The sequence below is a fragment of the Atractosteus spatula genome, chromosome 5 (genome assembly GCF_055471065.1).
Source record: "Atractosteus spatula isolate fAtrSpa1 chromosome 5, fAtrSpa1.hap1, whole genome shotgun sequence".
NCBI classification, from domain to species: domain Eukaryota; kingdom Metazoa; phylum Chordata; class Actinopteri; order Semionotiformes; family Lepisosteidae; genus Atractosteus; species Atractosteus spatula.
The window spans coordinates 31,771,588-31,783,944 of record NC_142710.1 but is presented as its reverse complement, the minus strand read 5'-3'; the positions used below and the strand labels follow the sequence as shown (position 1 = coordinate 31,783,944).

The following is a 12,357-nucleotide window of genomic DNA, read 5'->3' as shown; positions in this document are numbered from 1 at the left end:
GTAGTTACCTTGCTCACCTGTAAACGATAAATTCTCTGTGAAGGTCCTCCAAGCCACAGAGGATCTCTGCTGCATAAAACAAGGCTCGATCTTCTTCAAAGCCTGGGTTCCCCATATTATAGATGTGAAACTTCAAATCACCTCCATTCATTATTGTCAGGACTAAACACAGTGCATCCTTTGTTTCATAAGCATAAGCCAAATTAACCTGATGAAGCAATAATGCAAAAAGAAATACATGAAAAGAAATGACAATTTTTAAAAATATGCTGATACATAAAATCTATTACAACTGAAAACCAAATACAACAATACGTTTTGGCACCTTCATGCTCACACTTGCTCGGTTACTTTAATTACAGATACTCAAAGCACAATGTCTAAACAACAGACAAGACTATGTGACATCCTGTCCATACTTAACCGATAACCTCTATGATACCCAGATGCAAAATGCTAGAAAGGTGATACTACATTGAAGACTTTGTCATACTGTATATGTTCATATATCTAGCCTTTCAGACATAAATAAAATAAATCTTACATAGTGCTTTTCTGGACAATCTACACAAAACGCTTTACAGGCACCATCACCAAGTGTGCACATGGATGATGCAACAGCAGCCAAAGTAAGGCAGTACGCCCAGCACACATCAGCTATCAACAGGGAGGAGAACAGAGTGATGAAGCCAATTCAGAGATGGGGATTATTAGGAGGCCATAATTGGTAAAGGCCAGTGGGAAATTTGTCCAGGACACTCAGGTAACACCCCTACTCTTTTCAAGAAATGCCCTGGGATTTTTAATGACCACGGAGAGTCAGGACCTGAGTTTTATGCCTCATCCGAAGGACGGCACCTTTTTACACTATAGTGTCGCTATCACTGGGTCATTGGGTCCCACACAGACAACAGGGTGAGTGCCCCCTTCTGGCCCCACTAATACCTCTTCCAGCATTCACCTGGACTCTCCACAGCTATTTACGATGGCATGAGTAATTGTTCAATAAACGTTGAAAAGGAGCCAATGTAAAAATAGGCAACACCTATTTAATCATTTAAAATTATTTTTTGACCATGTATCATACATGTATAATGATAAACAAATTTGTGTTATTAGGAACAGGACATAAGACAGCTTAGAGGGATGAAGTACGCGATAAAAACAGTTGTTCTTAATGTCAGACACTAATATTTAAACATCTCCTATATTGAGCATCAAAAGAATCTTATCACTTTATTTATACATCAGGTTTAAAAAAACTAAAGTATACGTATTTTAGATACTTAATAAATGCTTTTTGCATAATTTCGATGAATTGATCGATCATGCCTGACCATGATGCTACTGCTGCATACAAGCTAAATCATCTCAGTAAAGAGAGTTGACTGGGTATCAGTAATTTAAAGTGTTGAATATCAAGCCTGGAGACAATTAAGGAAGAACACAAAAGGAACCAATTTGCGCTGCTTATGAAGAAAGCAATGCGTTTATGCCATTGGAGGATTGGAGGTAGAACGACATCTGCTTGCCGTCAACATCCCAGTGATATAGTGTTACGAGATGTTACAGTCTAGTGTTGCCTGTCAGTAAGAAGTTACAATGTGGGAATCCTTGAAATACAAGAACCAATATAAATGTGTAGTGGACGTTCAAAAAAGGATGGTCAAGCCATGAATGTTAGTCACTACAAAAATCCATATGTAGTGATTGCAACATGATTGTGGGGTGCTACATTGGTCTTATCCATGGGAACCCACTTACTGCCCTTCCTGCGACCTCATCCTGATGTGACAACATTCTTGCAGGACAACCAATGTCCTCATGCTGCACATACAACAATAGCTTTCTTTTAAGACGAGAAGGTGACAGTTATGCTGCAGCTGCCCTACTTGCCTAATCTGAGTCCCATTGAATATTTGCTGGGATGACGTGTGGCATCCAGGGCTCAGAGACCACTGAACAGTCACATGCTGATCCAGGTTGTAAGAAAGGAATGGGAGAGAATCCCACAAGCAACTGCAATCTGGTGTAAAGAATACAACACAGATATACCGACTGTATTGCTTCCAATACTGGGAACATTATTAGACTGAGACTTTCACTGGAAGCTCACTGCCCAACCGTGATGATGACTAATGTTAGCATAATGAATTACCCATGTTTGTTCAATGCAATGCCAATAAAACAGCTACAGAAAGGTCTCATAGCTTTGTGCATTTGTTGCAGTTTGTAAGTTAGTTTGGATGCACAGTATAATAATCAGTAAATTATTAGCATATACTTATTAGTACACTCTAAAACATATCTGCATTGCAACTAATTTCCTGAAGCAGATAAGCACAACAGAGAGAATAGCAAAAGCAGAAAAAAGGCCAATAAATGACTTTTCTACAGAACTTTCCATCCCAATTACAGAATAATGCTGTTTTCAAATGAAGAGTGGCTATTAAAAATTGTATCTATTAAAATACTCCAGTTCTGCTAAATGTCTAAATCACACTTATTTATAATATATCTTATTGATCTTCATTTAACATTTAATTTAGAATTGTTCTACAAAAGAGCACAAGCCTCACATTCCTTAATTTTGGTTTGTACAATATAAGACCCTGAGCTCTTAGCATACTGTGCCTAATTGACTTTCGTCACAAATTATTTAAATCATCTTAATTCGTTCTGTGTTTTAATGTGATGGCAGCTGAATGGTTAAAAACAATTCCTTGAAGGCACTGTCACTGGGCAAACACCATATTCTGTTCAAGCTCATCTGAATATGTCTTTTAACGATAAACTCATTCCCTTCAAAAGTATAAATGAAGGACTGCATTCTAACGGTTCCTTTATTATTAAAAGAAGCCTTTTACCAAGAACACCGCACAATTAAGGAAAAAAACAGTGCTGAGGCTCAGTTTTAGCTTTATCATTTCAGTACTGGCAACACATTGTTCCAATCACAGCTTTCTTGTTCTCTGGCAAAGTGTAAAGTTGATACTTACTACAAACCTGCTGTTGACTTTTTCTAAGATCTGTTTCTCGTTTAAAGCCATAGCCTCCCCTTTCCTCTTTTTTATCCTCTTCTTCTCCAACCTTTTGCAAGCGTACATCTTTCCCGTAGCTCGGACCTGGCAGGCACATACCTGCATGACGATGGAACACAGGAAAAAGAGGCCCATAGGATCAGTGCTTGGCCAAGACATCAGGGTTCTTCTTTTTCCAGAAGGCATTTCTGGGGAGGTCTCCAAGTTGAACTGATTACAAAAACACCTGAAATAAGGACTGCCAAAGTCCTCCTGATTTGTTTAAAAGAAGTTGTGTGTTCATTGGTTACCTAGAATCATGCAACCCAGAAAGAACAGTTTTTGGAAGAAAACTACTTAAGGTGTACATATATTAAAAATAAGGATCTGTTATAAGATAAAACAATACACAACTTCAATTATTAATTTTAACCTAACACAGAGATGAGAAATTGACACTGTGCAGGAAAGAAAAAACTGACAGAACACAATTTGTTGCTTGTTTGGGTGAGGCTACTTTTTTTTCAGATCATTTCTGCATTGCAAATTAAGGAAATAAGTTGTGAAGAACATAGAAGCGCACTTCACAATTTTAATTTTAATTTCTATATTCAGTAAAAAGATTAAAAGCAGCAGTATTGTTTGCTATTCAACCAGAAGATCCATAAATACATAGTGTAAGATAAATGAAAGAAAAACAGATTTTCTTATTTTTCTGTTTGTTGCTAAATTCTAGACACTAGAGGGTTTTGTGCATCAACATTCTCTCAAAAGCTCTGTTGAAATGTGTGTGGAAGAACCTGCAGTTACATTTCTGTGACATGTAGGACTGCGGGAAACATATCATGGTCATTCTTTATGAAATGCTAGATGCTGTGATTGACAAAAAGATCTTTCAAGACTGTTACTATCTAAAACATTGGTAAGGAAAAAGGAATTCTCTTACCTCCCCAAATCCACCTTTTCCTAGAACTCTGTACTGTCTAAATGTATTCTTTGTTACAGGTAACCTGGAAAACAAGTGAAAAATTAATATTATTTTATAAAAAAACAGAGGTATAAAAGTTTTTTCATATCTCTGAAAAATTAAGTATAGGTTCTAAAAAGATTTTAAAAATGTCCTCAATGCAATGTCTACAGGAAAATGAGTATTTTGGCTTGTGATCAGCATTCAGAAACTGATAAAAAAAAGCTTAGAAAAGGCAGTAGCTTCTCCAGCAAGAAAAGATGAAGGAAAAGCCTTATTGTGTTACACTAATATAGCAATACTCCACCATCCTCTACAATTCTATTAGACACTGTTGTAATAATCACGACAAACTGTATACTGGAATTCATTTCCCATGGTAATGTGAATTCAAATAACAAAACTCCCATTTTTATGAGCAACATACAGTATTTTCACCAAAATGACCTGATCTTTTGGAATCTGCTACCAATTGCGTAGAATCCCAGCTCTGTGTGTTCATTGTGGCTTGTTGTTTGTAAAACCGCAAATACTATACAACTGCATTGCAAATAATGAAAAAATATAATATGCAATGAAAAGTAAATACTAGCAGCTGTAATGAATAGGCAGTGAAAATATTAAAGCATCTAAAGACATTTTTTCATAAATGGTGAAACAGATTTACATGAACGGCATTAAGATTTAATATTCTTTAAATTTGTGTGTCGATCCATTTTCTAACTCCTTCATCCAATTAAGGGTGGTGGGCGAGTCGGCACGTCAGAGAGGTGTTGTGACTTGTGGAACTCCAGATCATCACATGTAATTTACAGGTTATGTTTGGCTGTATTGTCTTGAAGGTTAGACATTGCTGGCTTTGAACATCCCAGATGGTGAGCAGCAGTGCACCGATTTTGTCCAGCTCCGAAACATACCGATGGCATGAAAATGTTGCTCTCTTAATATACGAAAGTGCATTGGTTGTTTTCTGTGCTTTTTATTTTGACTTTGGCTTGATATTTAACAGGTTAAATCACCTCAGCACATATGGCCAATTAACCCTCTCACTAACGAGGTGCTTATGCAACAGTTCGTCCCTGGAGTGAATCACAGTCACAGTCACAGTCAAAACTACAGTAAAAACATTTAATCTAAAATCTGTGCACTTTATTTTTTTCTAAAAACATATACACAGAGTAGCTCCTTTTTCTGCTTTGTATATTGTATGTACAGTATATTCTTGTCATTCTGGTATATTTTTGTCACAGATCATACACAACGCTGAGAAAAAGCTTGAATTTAATTGCAGGAATTACAATTTCTTACCATGATACTGTTTTTAATCAAATTCAGTCTTTACTTAAAAAAAACTAAATCTTTTATATTTAACAGTGCAATGTTTTCTGAGACACAGTGGTGTATGAAATAGAAAAAAAATATATTTACATGAAAATAATGAGGATCTTTATAATAATCCTTACACTTATATAACACTTTTCTGGACACTCCACTCTATTATGTGAAACAATAAGTAAGGCCTACTTCACCTAGCTAATTAATGGGTTAAATAATTAAGTAAGATGTAAACAACTGCTGCGCTTTGGCAGCCCTCCCCATGTGAGTCAGAAGCTTTGTGAGTGTTTTAGCACAAACATGTCATGCCACTATCAAGAAAGATTTTTGAGAACCACAGGAAAGGAGTACCTGATGCTCATTAGTCTGGAGAGGGTTACAAAACCATTTTAAACAACTGGGGCTTCATCCATCCACTGTTAGGCAAGTGGAAAATATTCTTGACCACGGTGACTCTATCCAGAACCTGTCATCCCTGCCAGGATCTTCTGAAGGGCAACCCCGAAAATTCATCCAGGACATCATAACGAACCTCAACAGGAGTGGTTTTCATGGGAGGAAAGCAAGGAAGCAACCATGGTTCCCTAAAAAGAACACTGCGGCCCATCATAATTTTGCCAAAAAGCACCTGGGCCATTCACAAGACTATTCAAAGAACATCTCCTGGGCAGACGAGTCAAAAATGTTGGCCACCATGAGAAATGTTTTGTGTAGTAAAAACCTGCCCCCCAACAGAAGAACCTCATCCCAGCCTTCAAGCAGGGTTTTTAGAGAAAAATGGTTTGGGGCTGCTTTGCCACCTCAGGACCCAGATGACTTGCCATCAAAGGAACCATGAATCTGACACTGTATCAGCAAATTCTGGAGCATAATGCAAGACTGTCCATGCAGCAAGACCCCCTGCAAAGATCCCAAACATGCTAGCAGACCTACAAGAAAATGTCGGAAGAAGAAATTTTGCATTTTGGATTGGCCAAGTCAGCGCCCAGACCAAAAAACCCCTGAAATGTTATGGAAGGATCTGAAGTAAGCTGTCCATACAAGGAAACCCTCAAATACACTGACATGAAAAGATCTGTTGGAAAGAATGGATTTGATGAATTTGAGCCCAATGTGAGAGACTCATTAACAGGTACCGGAAACATCTAGATGATTCCATTGCTACTCGAGGAGGTGCCAGCAAATCTAAGGGTTCATGTATTTATTGTTATTATTAAAATATTTACTGATGGATTATTTTATTTGGACTATTAATTAGTCTAAATGTATCTGGCATCTTTTTGTTATACTGTATGCTTAATCATGTTTTCATCATCTTTAATTAATACTTTCATGAAGATCTAGTACCAACAAAGGGAGTTCTCAGGCTTTTTCTTGGCACTGGAAGGCTTGTCTGAGGTACATTTGTCCTGAAGAATACCACAATGCTCGCTGTCTCATACAAGAGGAAATAATACACTTGTAAATATGAATACTCTTTGCAATTTGAAAACATCTTGGAAACAGGTGGTGGTATTTCCTTGTTCAGAAATGTACGTGTTAAAATTAATCTCGTTACACTAAAACAGGACAATAACCACTGTTTCTTGCAAACATTGATACAAAATTAATATAGCCAACCTTCAGGAGGTCAACAGAAAGGAGAAATAGCATAAACCATATAGCAAACATGGGTAAACAAGGTAAACACCATTAAACCTGCTGGCAGAGGTCTAGTTCTTGAACTGTACTGTAGTATCAGAAAATGAATGACCCCAAAAAATAAAATATTTGAAACAAAGGATTTGTAAAGAGGCCAGACAGCTTCAGTTTTGTACATCTCCATACGTGTGTGGGATACAAACAGCTCTGTACAGCTGCATCTGTCGCTGAAGTGTCTTCATCTGCATCTGCTTTTTAATCGTGTTAATGACAAGCTCCTGGACTACAGTGATGAACCCAGCACCTAAACCTAACACTCAGAAAGAAACTTCAGGGTTTTTTTTCCACATACGTGACCAGCATAAAAACAGTTGGTCCTAATGTGTATGACTCATCATTTTATTTATGAAGTCCGTGCTTTCCTTCACATGCTGCCAACCTTCAGCAAACCCTTCCTTTTATGTACAACACATACCAATGTTTTTGTACTGTTAATGAAAAATCCATGATACTTCGAGGTATGTGGATTTTTTTCTCAAAAAATTACAACAGCTGCCTAATACACAAGGCATCTAACATTGGGTAGCACACATTTTCACAGAGTGAGTGCTAAAATGCTTTGTTTCTTGCTAAAGTTTTATTTCTCTACGTGCTCCTGAAAACCGGGGCTTTAAGAAAGGTCAGCCTATTTAGGATATTCACTGAACACACAATTTATGAAAACAATTAACACTTCTTGCAAGAATACAATAGAATTATGACATGAGAAATATTCCTTAGAAGAAAGCTTCACAAATTAGTCTGTATAAACATTTAGCTGTGTTAACATTAGAAGAATTTTCTCAAACTCTTGGGAAGATTCCTGCTTCAAAATTTATGCTTATTAGGGGTGGGGGCACATATGGTTCCACAGTATCATAAAAGTAATACTGATAACCAAGCTTCTAATCCCACCGCAAGGAATTCAGAAAAATGTGCAAAGTGTGACCTGGAATAAACAGCAGTTCTTTTTGTTCATTTTCAAGTTGAAAAGCCATCATTTTGTATGTTTGGAAAGGCACCTAAATTGAGAGTTTCTTTGTTGTGGTCAAGCCTTGCAGTTTCTAACAATAGTGAATAATAATACACTGAGAATAAAAATCCATGGTAAATCACCAATCTCCAGCCCACTCCACATATCTTTGGAAAGATAAAAATAGTACTTCAAGTTATTTGAAAGCAAATCACAAGCCATTCGGCAGTAAAAAGGTGTGAAAGGAGGAAATGACAGTGGTACTGTATGTGGCCACACAGCTTTATGGTCTTCCGTTTACCTCTTTATGAACACCACTGTTTTCCTCACAATGAGGATGAACAGTCCTTGGACACATGACCTACCTCTCTAACCACTTCCACTGTAGAAACCTATCGAAATACATGCTCTCCTGGTACTCCTGGAATGGAGCCCCACTCAGGTAGTCTTGGACAGATCTGTCTCAAGAAAAACACCAGCAATAAATCACAGGGTTTTTTGTATATTTTAAAAAGATTTAAGAGAACACTTTTTACAGTTGTTATGGTTGAGAAATAAATTCCACTTACACATTACAATGGCATACACAGAATTTGACTCCAGATGGTGGCATACTGGGGGCTCAGTTGCTGTATAGTAAGTTCACAGACTCCTAGAGCTCTAAACCTCTTTGTATGTTTTTGTGCAACATTTTGATTTGCAGTAAATTTGTATGCACACATTAACAGGATATTATTTATTACAATATTATATTAAAAAGAACATACTGTATGAGTAGCAGATGAATAAACACATAGACATTATGTGAAGAATATGTACAAGTTACTAAAAGGATATGGGAGATGCAGGGCTGCATTTTGTAAGTATCTTGTATCATGGCGGACCTCAAATCCAAAAACTATTCTTACCCACATGTTTTATTCTGTTCTAGTGTTAAACCGAACAAGATATATTTCACATACACATAAACCTGGTCTATGGTAAAAAAAACAGAAACTTATCATCTAATGCTAATACAATATTTTCACTTGCTTGTGTTCAAGTTCGCTTTCCAGACATACAGCAATAAGATGATTATACTAGTCTGTTAATCTGAAAAACTTTCCAAGTGCAACTCTCGGTTCTTCACTGGGAGTAACTGACTCCCCATAAGACAAAGATGAAAGCAAAAAGCATGAGATTATCAGTCATGCCTTGACTGACTGATGTTTTGTCTTTCTTTCAACCACTCAGAGATCATTTCAAATGTATTTTGTTTTCATATATCACTGGCTATAGAGTTATGAAATAAAAAACTTACTTCACACAGTGAGAGAACAGCTCCTTGCAGGGGCTGAGCTCATGTTTTTCTTTTGTTTCATTAATGAGGTCTAAACTTATTTCTGGTATGTAATCTGAAGACTGGAGGAGAAAAGAGAGGAGAGAGGAGAGAAGAGACAAAAAATTTTATGTTCCAGGTATCTCAACTTGACAGACCTATCACAATAAAGGCAAAAATACATCTACAGCAGAAGCATGAACACAGGAAAAGAAAAATAAAACTGTAAAAAAGAAAAGTTCTTACACGCAGCACAAGGGAAAATACTGCCTCGCCTTTTTGCGAGTTGCACGCATTGCCAACATAATCCCACGGGACATCTAATTAAAAACGCTCTGCACATTAATAAACACTCAGGGGAGCAGGGCAGCTCCGTTGCGCCACAACTGGGTAATTTATGCGACAATGGAGGGTGACAGAAAAACACCTGCACTGCCTTTTGTAGCTGCAATTAGAGGCACACAAGGGAGAGCTGGGAAGACTGATGGTTTCCCAAAGCACCGTACAGGTGAGTAATCCAAAGGGCTAAATACTGTAAAGTACATCATGTGGAAGGGGGAGGCTTTACCTGGTGGCTCAAATGGGCTCTTTGCATTTTGAAAATTTTTGCAAGTGTACTAATTTGAAGCGGTGGCCCCGGTCCTACAGTATGTCACTGAACAGTTTTCTCCATGGGTCTCTGCCAGTGCAAAACCCACCACTTATTCTGAAAAGCAAGTCTTTCAAAATACATAACTGACACCGCTCAGACTACTACAACAGACTGGACCACTTGGACAAAAGCCATCTCTGATATCAGATGATAAGAACTTAAATTGTATTCCAAGTGTGAAAAAGAACATGGGTTACTGAAAGCTGTCTAGAAACCACCGGGATATTACTCAGGGGCTAAAAAATAGTCTATGGGCAATAAGGCTAAGAATCACGTTCTCAAAAAAGACCTTTCCTAATGCATTGACTTTCTCAGCACTACCCCATTCCAAATAAAATAAAGGCCATTCAATTCTGGAAATCCGCTGTAATGAAAAACATTCAGGATTCATAATTAAGGAGATAATATGTAGCATACCTCAAAACAAAACACTGTTTTTAAAGAGTATTCCTCAGAATGTACAGTGTGGATATTTAATGAACAAACACTGTTTTCTTGATTTAAATGATAAGCATGATTAAAAAAATAAGTGTTTTGTGTTTTATGCTGATACAGTTCATCATATAAAGTCAGTATTGAGGTGTGTAGCACAAAACAGCATCTGGCTTGCTCATTCCACTTTATGTCTAGCCGAGCTAAAAAACTTGCTTCTTGAGACATCCTACCTCTGGACTGAGGTATATACTGATAATTTCCTTTCCATTTGCACCCAACTTCTCATCTGGGGTAACTTCATACTCTACCTGAGGAAAAAAAAAAAATAATGAAAAGAGAATTACCTGAAGGTAAAAATAAAATAATAATAATAATACACTTTATTTTATATAGCGCCTTTAAAGGTGGCTTCTCAAAGTGCTTTACAGGATGACAACAACAATAAATAAAAAGAATACACAAGATAAAACACAATTACAATATACAGAGAAGACCGTGGATGGTGGTACTAAGAAAAGCAGAGGGTGAAGAATGAAACCAGTTAAGTAAAGGCTTTTCTAAAGAAGAGAGTTTTGAGTCTGGATTTGAAGGAGTTTAGAGAAGGTGACTCTCTGATATTCTTGGGCAAAGAGTTCCAGAGCTTGGGGGCATAGCAGGAGAAGGTCCTGTCACCCATACAATGTAGACGGGCTTGGGGGACAGTTAGGAGAGCAGAATTAGAAGAGCGAAGGAAAACTATAAATTTGCCTAGCATGCATGACTTAGATGTTTACATAGTCGTGTGAAAATAACAGGCAATAATTTGAGCTTATAGATTACATTCAAAGTTCATTTATAAGCCCAAAATGCTAAAGTTGTTTTCACCGCGAAGAAAGGGTTAACACATTTAAAAATATTAAAATTTTAAATTTCAAACTAAGCAGGTTTAAGGCTTCATTTAGACACAGCTGGAGCTACAGTAGCTTGACTCCTGTTGCAAAACATGGAGAGCCCACTGGTTTCCTAGCATCAACAGTCACATTCACCAATGTTAATGGCAAGAAAACTCTTTGTAAAATCTGGTCCAGGGCACGCTGTACTTACCACAGAGTTTAGAAACTTGATACAGCGCTGAAATTCTGGTCGGGTTTCACAGAACTGGCGGAAGAGTAGCTTGCCAATTGGCTGTCTGTAGCACAAGCTATAGTACTCTCTGTCTGAGAGAAAGAAAATGAAAACAAAAACTGAGACAATTAAAGGAGTGGTGTAATTATATTCAGGTTATTTTACTTCTTGAGCTAGCAATTTAAATGTCACAGACATATAAATGTTTACAATATATAAACAGAAAAAAAACACTCACCTGTATCGTAAACTATGATCAGTACAATTTCAAGTCCAGTTGCTCCAATTTGAAGTTTAATACCTCTGCATTTTGTATAACTCAGAATATGCATTGAAACTCTAAATGTTCACCGTAATTAGATTTTCCTTTATCGTGTTTTATCCAAAGCTAAGGTGTTGCAAGATATGGTGTACTACAGCCATATACACAAGACCATTGCACAGAAAGGGGTCCAAAGTGTCCAAGATAGAGACACAGAGACTCAGGAGCATTATAATATTAAAATGATCATTGTCTCATGTCATTTGGAAGTGAGAAACATTTATAATGTGGTACAATGTTCTGCACAGTACTGGCAAGCTGATGTAGATGATCAAATAGAGAATTAAGCCTGTTCAGATGCCACTCCCAGAACTTGGACCAGTGGTGCTCAGATTAAAGTAAGACATTGAAATGTCTGGAACACTACAAAAGAACATCTGCAATTTCATCACTGCAAGGGATGGCCATAGGATCAACTAAATGCAGGCCAGAGCTCATATACCTGTAGATTTGTATAAGCCCTAGTCTACCAAGCAATACAATATGTATAATGACTCTCACAACACACCTTCTGTTTCCACCCTCAATTTTTTAGATGTAATGTTCAGTAT

At 37.2% G+C, this 12,357-nt stretch overlaps 1 protein-coding gene across 1 annotated transcript in view; it reads right to left on the bottom strand.

The window, feature by feature from the left end:
• The window catches only part of LOC148834961 (G protein-coupled receptor kinase 5-like), a 28,317-nt gene that overhangs the window by 11,147 nt on the left and 4,813 nt on the right, over window positions 1-12,357 (bottom strand). Inside the window, exons 3-9 of the mRNA XM_088916006.1 lie at window positions 11,464-11,576; window positions 10,611-10,688; window positions 9,276-9,376; window positions 8,341-8,433; window positions 3,967-4,030; window positions 3,000-3,140; window positions 18-208 (exon numbers count right to left, since the gene is read on the bottom strand). Of these exons, the coding sequence (XP_088772132.1) occupies window positions 18-208; window positions 3,000-3,140; window positions 3,967-4,030; window positions 8,341-8,433; window positions 9,276-9,376; window positions 10,611-10,688; window positions 11,464-11,576 (781 nt within the window). The remainder of the gene's footprint in view (window positions 1-17; window positions 209-2,999; window positions 3,141-3,966; window positions 4,031-8,340; window positions 8,434-9,275; window positions 9,377-10,610; window positions 10,689-11,463; window positions 11,577-12,357) is intronic.